At 53.0% G+C, this 13,534-nt stretch overlaps 1 protein-coding gene across 3 annotated transcripts in view; it reads right to left on the reverse strand.

The window, feature by feature from the left end:
- UBR4 (ubiquitin protein ligase E3 component n-recognin 4) overlaps positions 1 to 13,534 on the reverse strand; it is a 112,460-nt gene that overhangs the window by 49,744 nt on the left and 49,182 nt on the right. For 2 of the 3 annotated variants that reach the window (XM_055001526.1, XM_055001524.1), the window contains exons 48-58: positions 13,283 to 13,499; positions 12,974 to 13,190; positions 7,634 to 7,697; positions 6,772 to 6,906; positions 5,929 to 6,103; positions 4,898 to 5,038; positions 4,540 to 4,661; positions 2,755 to 2,866; positions 1,881 to 2,011; positions 670 to 847; positions 288 to 392 (exon numbers count right to left, since the gene is read on the reverse strand). In XM_055001526.1, coding sequence (XP_054857501.1) covers positions 288 to 392; positions 670 to 847; positions 1,881 to 2,011; positions 2,755 to 2,866; positions 4,540 to 4,661; positions 4,898 to 5,038; positions 5,929 to 6,103; positions 6,772 to 6,906; positions 7,634 to 7,697; positions 12,974 to 13,190; positions 13,283 to 13,499 — 1,597 coding nt within the window. Of the gene's footprint in view, positions 1 to 287; positions 393 to 669; positions 848 to 1,880; positions 2,012 to 2,754; positions 2,867 to 4,539; positions 4,662 to 4,897; positions 5,039 to 5,928; positions 6,104 to 6,771; positions 6,907 to 7,633; positions 7,698 to 11,078; positions 11,112 to 12,973; positions 13,191 to 13,282; positions 13,500 to 13,534 lie in introns of all 3 variants that reach the window. The other variant, XM_055001525.1, reaches the window with a different exon arrangement.

A 13,534-nucleotide genomic window follows, 5' to 3' on the forward strand; every position in this document is an offset into this window, starting at 1 on the left:
GAATCGCATAAGCATACAATATAAGCATAAGGAGACAGGCTGCACCTCAGAGGGCAGAGCGCCTTCGCAGAGGCCCAGGTTTGACCTCCAGCGCCTCTGCTGAGCAAGATCTCTGACAGCGGGGCTAAGAAAGCCTTCCACTTGAGAGAACTGTCGCCAGGGAGGGCAGGTGAACCGACGGTGGACTTTAAAATGCGGCGTTATCTCCTCCTCAGAAGGTGCCTACTTTGAAGGCTGAATTTACAGCCCAAGAAGGGTTTTCTTTCTTTTTTGCTGTGAACAGTTACCTGATGCTGTGGTATCCGAAAGCGTCCCTGCATCAAGAGAGGATGAGCTGGGTGCCTGGCCAGACAGTCCCAGGCTCTGCAGGCCAAGAGCGCTGCTGCTGCTCCCTGCAGAAAAGGGGGAGAGCCGTGTCACCGGGCCGTTCCCCACTCCCCAGGTGGCCAAACGCTCTTCCTACATCAGCAGGTTGGCAAGGATGATCACAAGCCTGAAAGGCAGGCCAGCAGTACAGAGACGTGGGGATGGGCCTGTGATAAGCAGCAGCTCGCTGAAGGCCGCTCAGTAAGCTCAGCACAGAGGCAAGGTTCAACCCGCGGGCTTCCTAAATGGTGGCACGGCCTCTTAGGGACTGCACTCCATGGTACCAGAGGATCTTCTTCTTACCTTGCTGATCCTGCTGCAGGCTGAGCGCAATAGCCAGCTCCACCATGGTTTCATCATCTGCATCAGGGGGAATATCCAGCATGGGGGGGAACCCCTCGGCTCCAGCCAGGAGCGCTTCCAGCGGAGAGGGGTTCCCATTGTTCACGTTCTCCGCCGTCTCCAGCACCATCGACTCCGACTAGGGAGAACAAAGGCGGCTAGGCAGCTCTTGCGAGAGCATCCCCCATGCAACCCAGCACAAGCACTGAAATGTGGTGATAAGGTGGCCCGTGACCAGCTTCCTTGTTTCAAAATGGATACCCCACTCTTCCATGAGATGGGCCCAGAATAATTATCAGACATGAAAAACACGTACTTCTTTCTTTTAAAAAAAAACCCCTCCTGTCACAATGCCCTTGTAATCAAACAGCGCAGCAAAGGCACTAAAATTGGCAAGGACAGCCAGAAAATGCAGACTTCCAAAAAACCCCAACTGCTCGAGGCTTGATAAAATGACGACGTCTCAACCGGCTGCCTGAAGGCAGACAGCGAAGTGCCTGCTGCCTATCCGAGTGGGAGTGACTGCCCCCCCCCCCCCGGCGAGAAGGCAGCGCTGTGGGGGCTGGCCAAACAAACAGGCCTTCCCCTGCCTCAGTGACCTCAGCGTTCATTCACTGCCTGGCTACTTTTGACGTAAGAGTTGGCAAAGCGGCCCATCTTGCGCAACTAATTTCACAAATAGGAGGCTGGAATATCTAAGCAGCAAATCTACAAAAGGCCTCTGTAATACAGCTCCATCCCAGTCTATTAAGCAGTCAAACCCAGAGTATTTTAAATATTTCACCAACCACCCAAATTCTACATGATGGGGTTATACAGATGCCCACCTGCCCAAGTATGCCTGTTTGACACAAGACTGCTGGTGGTGGTGGTGGTGAACAACAACAGTAGTAGTTATTACTATTATTTGTTCCCTTCTCATTAATTAACTGTTCTATTCATGTTCTTTATTGCTATTATCCCTAAATATTGTTAATACTTTTTTAAAAAAAGATGAAACTGCAATGAACGAGAGGAGAGCATCCCCCCCTCCCCGGCAGCTGGAAGCTCAGGTCCTCCACTGACCCTGATTCAGGCCCAGGGGAGGGTGGCCTGCTGCTCCCTGCCCTCCCTTGGAGACCTCCCCGCTGCCCTCAACTGGGCATGGCCGTCTGTTTCCCTGAAGGACTCACCACCATCTCAAAGTCCCCGTGGTCCACCTCGCTTTGCTCTTGGCTCTCCTGCCGGACGTGCTCACCATTCGCCATCCCGGAGCTCTGCATCTTGTCCTCAGCATCGTCGTCATCGTAATCGTCCTTATCTCCTGGGCCACAAAAGTGTTGCTTACACACAGGCATAGTTGCCATTCACACCGCAATATGCTGCACAACACAAGACCTGAGACCGAGACCTACAGGTACACTGCAGAGTCTCACCCAAAGTCTTCAGCCCTGCTGTACCCTAAACTTCGATGGCATAATGCACTGCATAGGGATCTGTGTTTAATTATCAGCCCATCGGGCTCGCATTGCAAAATGACACTTAAAAAATCCCCAAAACACACGCACCTAGCTCCCTGACAGGACTCCAAAGTCCAAAGTCACTTGGTCTACGCAAAGCATTTCAAGCAAGAGGTTGCTAAGCAATTCACATCCCCTATACTGAAGAGCCCGTATAAACTGAGCAAGCTGGGTTTTTCAAGCAATGCCCAACATTCACTTCTTCACGCTCAGCTGAAGCCCTCTCAGTTAACTAGCCAAGTGTTTCTGTAACGTTTGAAGCCTGCCTGCATCAAGTCAGCAGCACTGATGGCCCCCCAGGGATGGGGGAAGGTTCCACCTGCCCCGTTCGGCAGATGGAGGAAAAGGAAAAGTGTACACTGCTTAAACCGCTCCTACTGGTAAATTCCCCAGATTCTGCATCGGAAAGCCAGCCTGGACAGAGTTTTCTGGCCTCTTCCACAATTCTGAGCTACTTTGATACAGGCGGTCAATCTTGGTTTCTACTGGCCCTGGACCACACAGTAATTTCATGGCATGACCGAGCTAGCCAGAAGCTAAGTTTTACCCATTGGGGTGTTGCTTCGAGGGGAAGATGGGAGCGTCACGTGCCTCCGCTTGTTCCTGGGCCTCAGCACTCGGATTAAAGCTTGCTTGCAGGAAAAGCTCACAGCAGGATCCTAGAATGCAAGCCGCATTGATCACACGGGAGGAAGAAGCTGCCAGCCTCTTAGGCCCTTGACCCATCAAGCTCCGCATGGCCTGCTCTGACTGGCAGCAGCTCCCTGGGCTCTGATGTGGAGGACGTTTTCCCCAAACCCCTGAGATACTTTAACTGGAGAGGCCAGGGACTGAACCCCCGAGAACTTCTGCATGCAAATCAGGTGCCTCAGTGCTGAGCAGGGGCCTCTCTCTGCCCAATCCGCTGTTCTGTCTAACTTGGCGCTGTGGACTCTTCGCTGCAACTGTACTCCAAGATTGGGCAGAAAGCGTTTCTCAGCCCTGCAAGTATGCCTCAAGCCTGGGAACCTTCTGCATGCAAAGTTATGTAGGCCACCACTGATCCACGGTCCTTCCCCACAAGACCACGTCAGGCACATCTAGCCCTGAACTGTTTACCCTGACCGGCACTGGCTCTAGAGATCAATTCAAAGCTGGTGGACTCCTCCAGCTATTCAACGCAACACTTGCAAGTGCTGCTGCCAAAACCATCTACTCACTGCCCCACTCGTTTCATGCCTATCTTCACACCTCTATGGAAAGAAACTTGCTGTTAAAAGAACATGAAAGGCATTGAGCTTCAGGGTGCGATCATCTGCACCCCAACTCAACTTTCAAAGCTCGTGCAGTGCAACGACACTACCCTCGCCCCCAACATTTCAGACAAATGGGGTCAACTGAGAGGCATTTTCTGTGGTTGCCCAGAATGTTCCAAGAGCTCAGCAAGCCCCCTAAAGAAAAGCCACATGGATATGACCGCAAAATAGTAAAGAGTCCAGTAGCACCTTCAAGACTAACCAACTTGATTATAGCATAAGCTTTCGAGAACCACAACTCTCTTTGTCAGATGCATCTGATGAAGAGTGCTGTGGTTCTCGAAAGCTTCTGCTACAATCAAGTGGGTTAGTCTTAAAGGTGCTACGAGACTCTTTACTATTTTGCTACTACAGACTAACACGGCCAACTCCTCTGGATCTACGGGCATGACCGACAAGGAAAATCACCTACTTCCCTCTACGCAACTCACTTCTTGTTCCACACAGAGTGGCCAAATAAAAGGCAGCATCAATTTGAACTTGCACAAGGCATCCAGAGAAGGAAAGACATGTGGCATCAGCCCCGGTCCCTCCTACTCATGTTTAAGACATTTGGACCTGGACCAAAGGCTTGGCAACTGGCAGGCCCAAGGGCCAAGTCTGGCACCCAGCAGCTTCTCGGGTGGTCCCAGAAGAGCCTCTAGTCCCAAAATTGCCCTCCTCCATTTCATGTGCTATTGCAAGTGTGAGGGCTGGTGCCCTCACCTATTTCTCTGCACGCACAACAAGGAAAAGAGTTCTGCCATGCTTTGGCTGCTTGCTCCTGTGCACGATACAGGGGAAGGGCAGCGAGCGAGAAAGGCACCAGAAGGAACGGCCTCTGGGCCAAGGTCTCTGTTGCTGAGTCCACTAAAGCATTTGGCCTCTCTTGGGCCGATGGGACGTCAGGGCTGCTGTCCCTTCAGCCCTCACCCAACCCCAAAAGGGGCTTGTCACGCCTCCACTCCGTCCAGGCCTGCTGGTCCTTGCCAAGGGAATTGGGCCACACCCCAGCCAAGGTACAGACATGCCCCAGTTAAGGCATTAAAACGACGTACTGGGCAGAGCAACATCTGCATGTATATTTTGGAAGCGGTGTTGATACAATCCAGCTCACAGGTGCAGTATCCATGGATAATGTCCACCAGAGCATTGACAGTGGCTTCAACGTGGGTCAGGCCTAGGGTGGAAGGGAAGGAGACTGAGAAAAAGGCAGTAATACTGACAGCCAACTAGTCATTGCAAAGGAAACACAACAAATGGTTTAAAACCTCTTACCATCCTCCACCCATCCATCCGCAGAGACATCGCCCATCACAGACAAGCTATATAATCTCACAGGTGAGCTGTAAAAGCCAAGGCTCAGCTCCCAGCCTGTTACCCCTTCCAGGTCCTGAACCACCCCGAGCACAATACCTGGCAGGCAAGCGGGAGCAAGAAAGGCGTTTTTGGGTTTCGACGCGTGCAATTTCCAGAAGTGGTTGATCAGCTGGGTGATAAAACTGCATCCTTCTCCTTCCAGATTCTTCTGGGCCTCCTGCCCTTCTTCGCTGGCTTCTGAAAGATTTAAAATAGTTTTTAAAAATAAGAGAGAGAGAGAGAGAGAGAGAGAGAGAGAGAGAGAGAGAAGCACTCCCTTTGCCAGCTCTCCAGCCACTGAAGCAACAGGTCACACACAAGAACCTCAGGAGAGACCTGTTGGTCCATCAAGTCCACCATCCTGTCTCTCGAAGTGCTCCCAGGAAGCTCACTGGCTGGGCGTAGAAGAGCCCCTGCCCCAGCTGGTCCCCACCAGCCGGACTTCAGAGACTCCGTTTTGTCTTCCTGGTGAACCTTTGTCTGTCCATTCCACTTTTAGAGCATTGCAAGCTTTAAGGCAAAAGCCACAAGAGTTGCTCATCTCCCACCATCCTGTTTACTTTGGTCCTGATGCTTTGGAGAGGCCAGGACTGAGCCAGGACCTTTGGCATACAAAGCATGTGCCGTGCCACTGAAGCATGGCTTCTAGATCTGAGCTACATGGCACATGAAACCTTTAGAATATACAGAAGTGCAGTGCCAGACCACTGGCTCATCTAGCTCAGTGGCACCAGGGTAGAGCCTCTGCTTCGCATGCAAAAAGCTCCAGGTTCAATCCCCAGCATCTCCGGTTTAAGGGTGATGTGAAAGGCCTCTGTCTCAGACCCCAGAGAGCCACTGTTGGGCTGAGCAGACAATATTGACCAGGATGGCCCAATGGTCTGATTTGGTCTAAGGCCGCTTCATGTAGTTCATTAGCGGCTTTCTCTGCTACACAAGATCCTTTGAGGGGAATTGCTGGGGATCAGGCCTTCTGCGTGTAAAGCACTGGAGTTCTCACCAGCCCTGCCCTACGGAGTACATCAGATGCACACAGGAGAGGCCAACATGGAAATCAAACTGGAGAGGGGAAGGAGACACCTGCTCACCTGCTTCCAACGGTGGCAGCTTCAGTTCAGTGAAATGGACCAAGTTATTTGGCCTCATGATGGCAATGGAGCGGGCGGTGATGACCAGCCTCTGAAACACTTCCGGGTCGAGGTCCTTCCCCTCTTTACTCGAGGTGGTCAGGTACTGGATGGCTTTGCTCAGCAAGGCCTGATCCTGCAACACAGGAGGAGGAGTGAGGCTGAGGAGCCCATCTCGATGACCGCCCCACGCCCAAGGCGCCCCCCCCCCTTCCGCCCAACGTGAGCATCTTGCTGGAGCAGGGTCTTCAAACCGTGTCCCTGGAAACTCTGGAGCTTCTCGGCAGCCTGCTGGGTGAGGGCTCACAACACGGCCACATGGGAGCTGCCGTAGCACAGTGGTTAAATGGCCGGGGTGCAAGTCAGCGCTCTGCTGGTTCGACTCCCACTCCTGCCACGGGCTCAGTAGGTGGCCTTGGGGGAGCCCCTCCTCTCAGCCCAACTCCCCAGCTGTAGTTTGGGACTAGCACGCTGACTTGGTTCACTGCTCTGGATGGGGCACTACTCTGTCTAGAAGTGTGGCACGTAAGTGCAGTTTTGTGGTGGTGGTGGTGATCATCAGACAGTCTCCTCTGAAAGGCAGCTTTCCACCCTCCCCAAAATGTGCAACCACAGGATGCTTTCCGGGACACGTGGACCGGGCAATGACTGGGCCCTACAATCTGGTCCACACCCTACAAAAACAGAGAAACCCAGACGCCTCTGCCTTGTGCAGTGGGTTCAACAGCAAAAGCTCAGGCTTCCTCCAGAGCTCCTAAGTGTCGGCAGTCAGGAAACGGCTGCAGCCAGAGACTGCGGCTTTACCTTGTGGTTGTGATATGCAGAGCGGTTGGTGTGCAGGCTCGCCAGGAGGCTTTTGGTCTGCTGCTGGACACTGGAGGGAGCCGGGGTGGACAAAAGCATGGTGGCCAACTCCTGGGCAGCTGCCCTGCTTTTCTCCTGCAGGTGAGAGAGACACAATGAGGCTCTAGCCCTCGCACATATGCCACAAAGCTCTGGAGAAGGAAACACTGTTCACATTTCTATGGAAGTAGCTGACAAAGCTCAGCCCTTTGGAAGCAGGTTGGCAACTAGAGACGGTAGCAAGGAGAAAAGGTAAAGTCACACTTTAGTTACACCACTTGCAGTGAGAAAGCGAGCTCTCTCAAGTAGTATCCAACATGCAGCTTGGCTTGCTTGCGCAAGTCTGCAGGCACAGGACGCTTGGGCACGCTCAGTATTTCCATGGCCCAAAGAACCACTCAACTGGGTAAGCGACAATACTCTTTTAACTGTCACCCCCCCTATGCCTGAGGATGACTCGGTCTGCACTCTTACTGCGCTCCCCTTGAAGTGTCTACAACTGGCTACCAGGTGAGACTAAACAGCAGGGTGGAACTGATTAGCCTGTCCCAGCAGGCTCATTCCTGCCCCATCCCGTCCCACAAAGGAGGACACCTCTGCGGTAGGAAGGACCTGCCTGCCGAGAGGGAGGCAAAATGTCCAAGTCCGAATGCAGCCACCTCAAAATGCTTTCCGTGAGTCAAGCCTCCAAATCAATCTCTGCTCCAAGCACCAAAATATAAACAGAGAAATAAGAACATGGTTTTTGCAAGATCAGGTCCCCCAAGCGCTGCAAAAACCGTCTGCAGCCCCTTCCTTCCCTTCCTCCCGCAAAGGGACTTGCCTTCTCGTTGACGGGTCCCGCCGCAAAGCAGCTTTCCAGAGCTTCTAGAGAACTCACTACCAGCCTGGAGGGGAAGGAGAAAAGGGGCTTCAGAAAGGCAGGCGCCTCCTCGAGGCTTCACTCCAGTATGGCTTAGAGGCAGCTCAAGCACCGGTGGATGCCAATTCCCGCCGCCCCCCCCCCCCCAAAAAAGTATCAAAGCAAGATAAAAACTGCCACAGGCACCATGCATATCTCACTCGTTGCACCGCAAACCAGAGACTTAAACCTGGCTCAGGCTCACAGACAACAAACTTGGGGCCGTTTTAGCAAATCCACCGATGAAAGGCAAGAGGGCTTTTCTCTCCCCAAAGAGGATAGAAAACATTTCCTTGCACAGCCTGCAGCGGGGATAACTTGGATTGTCTTGACAGGGCCAATTCATCATGCCACTCCACCCCCCCCCCACCTCCCCATGTGTGTTCACATCGGGGGGGGTGTTGTGGCATGCATTTCAGGACAGAAAGAAAGTCTGAAGAGGCTTCTTCAGCGGGGGGAGATGGGAGCGGTATTTGCTGGTCTGAAACAGGCCTCTCTTGCTCCCAAAGAGCCCCAGCAGCAGGAAAAACCACCTAACAACCTCTTGGCAAACCTGCATGGCTCTCAAACACCGTCATGTTGGACACACCTTCTGCAAAAAACCCTGCCCTGGTTTTGCCGAGGGCTACGGGCCTGATCACCTGGGGTGAGCCCAGATCACTTCCAGGCATCCAAAAACATTTGTATTCAAGAGAAAAACTGTGTCGTCAGCAGGGCACAAACAACACAGTAGCCGGTCTGCCCAGATAAGCTTGCTTTCTGTGAGCGAACAACTTTTGCAGAATTATTTGAACTATGTATGGTGAACAGGCGAGCCACAGAAGCCGGGAATTCCACAACTCAGAGAGAAAACAACGAGAAGGCAGATGGGTAGAGGGCGAGACAACCCAGCGGTCCAGTTCTGCTGCTGCAGCGCTGACGAGCACCTGTTTCCGTGCAAGGAGCAGCCAGGTGGGGACCGTAGTGAAACTCCCCCCTCCCCACTCTAGCTCCTGAGGTTTCAGCAGGCGTTGTGCCCGGGCGCTTTTATCAAGCATATCTTTGCAGCCATACAGTCTGGCAGCTTGCTCTGTGTTTGGGAAATGAAAGACGGGATTGTCAGCAAGCAGCAGACTAATTAGCCCTTCAGAACAGCCTCTCTATTCACAGCTTCTTCCGAGTCCCTGCGGGCTGGCATTACGCACACCCTAAAAATGCTGCCCCAGAATTTAAGGCAGCCCACAGCTTATCCGCAAGGGAAGCTGGGTCTATCAGGGGTCAGTTCTGGCAGTGTCTTCCGCCCTCTCCCCAGCGAGCTGGCAAACCAAGTTGCCCAACTGCTTTCTTGCTTTATCTGCACGGAGCAGTGCAAGACAAGCAACACACACACACACACACACACACACACACACACTGATGCATGGAGAGAAGCAGGAAGAGATGTGAGGACCAAGAGGGAAGGTAGATGCAAAGGTCAGGCAGGCAAACTACTACCTGAAGCCACGGGATGCCTGGCAACATAACCACCCCCCCTAACAGTCAGACAATTTACGAGGATGTGTCCTGGCAAGAACACTGCACCGTGAAGAACAATATAATTAAGAAGACACCCAAGACCCGTAGGCAGCAAACTCTTCCCGCTGGGAGCATCTGGATCTCATTCACACGAACAGGCAAAGCAGCAGAACCGCATCTGTGTGTGACAGAAGTGTCCCCCATATTCACACACACAGGGAAACTGGGGTGGGGGGCACATGGCGGAGCCCCTTGCCTTGCCTGCAGATGGTCCCTGCCCTCATGACAGGCTGCTAGTGTGGGGCAAGATCCTTCTCTGCCTGAGACTGTGGACAGCCTCCGCCTCCAAAAGGGCACTAGAGCCCAGATTTGGGGCCAAGGCAGCTTTGGATGTCCCCGGGATGTCAAAAGACGGAGCTCCAGCCTGTTCCCCTCCCACGACTCGCCAGCTCTCCACCCGAGACCAATCCCAGCCCCGCTTGTGGCACAAGCTCAGGAACAGGGTTTTCACAGCATCTCCCGGTGGCTTCAGATGCTTCAGTCTGACTTATGGCACTGTTGGGAGGTTCTTTCCAAACTGACCTGTGTCTAAATATGCCAGATGTGCCTGCTGGAGGCTCCTTAGACAGGGCTCTGGTATCAAGGCTTAATGTTCTCAAGGACTCCGAGGGAAAGACTGGAAGCTCAGGGCACAGGGGGAATCAAGGCTGTTTCTGTTTTCCTCAAGAGTTTTTGGTATTGTCGGCTCCCACCCCGAGGCTCCACTCTCTTAACCCCCCATCAGGCACCTCGCTTTCTCAAATTAATCAGATGAGCACAGACACTGATATTTGTGTGTTGTGTAGAAGTTAGCCAACAACATTTCAAAGTAGGTTAGGATTTTGGGGAAACCCCCCTCCCCATGATTCTTACTGGTTCTGTTTGTTTCATACTGTAGCTCACACTTACACACACACACACACACACACACACTTATGAAAGCCCTAAGTTAAACAACGATTCTAATTCTTCATGTTTCTGGAGGGACTGGGATACCCTTTTTTTACACATTTGTGATTCTGCTTGAGTAGCTTCTAGTGAAAACAGAGCACGCTCAGCATCACGATCAGCTCCCTTCTGCAGATGGGGAGGGAGGGAAGGAGGAGCCTCCTCTCAACAGCAGAGCACCCCCTCAGCATGCACCGCTGCTGGATCTCAGGTCCCAGGGCCAGGAAAGGCCTCGTTCTGCCTGAAGCCTGGGAGAGCTGCTCTTTGTTGGGACGGATGATTACCGGGTGCAGACAGGCCAATGGCCTGTGAGGATTTCGGAGGAGCAGGCCTTGCTCAGTGGCACAGCAAATGCTTTGCATGCAGCAGGCCGCAGGTTCAGTTGCCAGGGAAAAGGGGTCTTGGGTAGCAGCTTTTGGGAAAGGTCTTGGGAGGAGACAATGCCAGATGGGACAGAGGAGGATGAGAACAAGGAGAGGAAAAGGCCGCTGAGGCTGAGAGACTCTTGCCTTGCACCCAGACCCATGGCAGAAGCAAGATTTACCCCAGGGGCCCCCCAGCTCACAGGCCCATTGCTGCCCTGTGCTGGCTCATCTCAGCAGTGGGGACAAATGTGCAGATCCCCAGCCCAACCGACAGTCAGAGGAGCAGAGAGGAACAGAGGTAAAAGCCAAGCAAAACAGACAAGCAGCTAGGACTCGTGGATTTCTGCCCACTGACCTGCCATGCAAGGGACCCACAGTAAAGCGTCACATCACCTAGAAGGTTTTCTTTTTAAAAAATGTGTAGACACACTCAACAGCCAACAGAAGTAAAAGCAACGTGTTATCTCTCTGACACACAATCATTCGTGCAGAGAAAGGGAGGGGGGAGACAGTATACTAACCGGTCCAGGTTGGTTAGGGACTCAGTTTCAGAACTTTGGGGGAGCAAAAGGAAAGGAAAAAAATGTAAAAAAAGATATGAAGCTCACAGAAAAATATCCAAGAAACATCCTACAGCAAATTTTAAAAAAGGAGGGGACAAAAGCAAATTATAACAAAAGTCAGGAAACAGAGCGGAAAGGGCTAAACTGAGAACAATTCCAAGTACTTCTTTCTTCCTGGCAAGGGGTGAGCAGACAAGCATTCGGGGTTGCAAGACGCCAGGGAGCCCCAAGGCTGTGGAGCCGAGAGAAAGGCGAGAAGACTGATGGGAACTGCCACACGAACCGCTGCAAAGAGATGCAGCAGGCCTTCAGGCTGTGTCCCAAGAGGACAGCTTCTGGCTCCAAACTCTGGCCAAGAGCACGGAGCTCGCTGCTAGGGTTAAGTGGCTGCCGAGCTGTAGGTGATGCGGCGCAGACGGAACACATAGGGGGTTCCAAAGTCTTTAGGGGCTACAGATAGCTGGCTGGACAAGGTCTCCTGTGGCAAGGCTTTAACGTAAACCAGGGTTGTGTGTGTGCAGGCTTCTTTAAACAGCATCCCTTTTCTTTTAACAGGTTGCAGAACTGAGCTTTTCTCACTGCAGAATTTCAGAATGCCTTCAGCCTTGGTTATAGTACGGACATCCCAGCAGTCCCCAACCATGCGTCCACTACCTCGTCACTTCCCCCCCGTGCGCACAACTTGCTCCAAAACTGCTCACTCAGCCACATGCCAGGCCCTGCCTGATTGTGCCAAACAGCCCCCCAGGGTAACAGCCCTGGATTCTTTTGGGGGCCCCACTGCCAGGAAAAGTGGGCTTCTTGCCTACGAGAACTCCTGCCACAACGAACCGTTAGCTGTCCAGCTGCCACAAGATCCCATGAAGCTGCTTTTCCAAGTGCAGGGAGCCAGACACACAGTCAGTTCTCAGGCCCCGGAAGACCTTTAGTGAAGCCCAAGGCAGAGCATGGCTTGACAGTGGGGCCACTAGCCAATTCCTGGTGGCTCGCTGGGAGTCTACTGGGGTTTTGCAGACTGCTGTTGTTTGTGGACTTTGGTCTGATCCAGCAAGAGACATTTCGGATGTTCAGAAATCAAGGGTATGGACTAAGTGACCCTGTTTAGGTATGCCTGAACTCCTGAGACTTTCCAAGCGTGCACTTAAAAAAAAAAAAATTAAAAATGCAAACGCTAGTCCTCAAGGGTTTCAACTTTTTTAAAAAAGGAAAAGGCAGGTGATGCAAGACTAAAGTCCAGCCCCTTCTGTCTCAACATTCCCCTTTCTCTGCACAAGCCCCATGAATCCCCCCATATGGCCTTTCCATTCTCCCGCCATCATTATCACTCCCCCAATACAAACGTCACCCTCTGCCAAATCAGGTCTGCTCCCCCCACAGTCCCATTCACTGGCCCCTCTTCCTTCCCCACCGTCCTTGTGTTCCCTTAAAGCTGGACTAAGGAAAAAGGAAGACGCCCATTGCGCACTCAACGCTGCCCTTCTCTTGCAGGGCACCTTGTATTCACTCCCTGCTCGCTCTATAATCGGACCTTCTGGGGAGAAGAGAGGTAAAGAAGAAAATGGCGGCAGAGATGGAGAGACATTTGGGGGGCAACAGAGGACAACACAGCTACGTGAAGAGTTCTTCATTACCTTGGTCACTAGGGAGGAGCACAAGAGCACTGAGGAACCCAGAGGCAGGGAAGGAGGCAATGGAGACCCTGAGGTCCGGCCATCATACTCTGCCCCCGCAACACATGATGGAACGAAAAGCCAATCACATTTTGAAGGCTTCTAGAAAGTGCACCATGCAAGTGATTCTACGGAACCGACATTAACACAGAAAAGAGAAAGAAGGGAGGGAAGAAAACTCACCTCTCCAGAACGGTGCCGCTCGCAGCTGCTGGGGTGGCCGACTCTGCGTCTCCCGCACCGTTCCCCTGACTCACGCTGGGGGGGCAGACGTTGCTCACCGACGCAGCTGGGAAGTCCTCCGGGGGCTCATCTGGCCAGCCAAACTGCTCCTTTGTCTTGCCATAGATCTTGATGGCATCCAGCATGGTGACACCAGCAGGATCCACGGATGCCCCGACTGCAAGGCAGAAGGGAGCAGGCGCGTGAGGAAGGGCCGCGTGAGGAAGGGCAGCAGAGGGGCAGGGGCGTTCTCTGCAGGCAGAGCCTTACCAAAGATGGCGAGTTTCTTGTCAGCCTGCAAAGCTTCCTCGCGGGTGAACGGGAAATCGAACCAGCGCGGACGGCTCAGGTTGAGCTGCATGGTGCGGCCGAAGATCTCCAGGTAGGAGGGGGCTCGCTCGATGGCCTGTGTCCCGATCTGGACCCTCATGCCGGTCATCACCATGGAGCCGTTGTTGTTGGTCACCTCGACAGTGAAGCCCCCTGGCTGCAGGAGAGACCATTGAGACCCACGGAGGAGTC

This window comes from Eublepharis macularius, chromosome 17 (genome assembly GCF_028583425.1).
Source record: "Eublepharis macularius isolate TG4126 chromosome 17, MPM_Emac_v1.0, whole genome shotgun sequence".
NCBI lineage: Eukaryota > Metazoa > Chordata > Lepidosauria > Squamata > Eublepharidae > Eublepharis > Eublepharis macularius.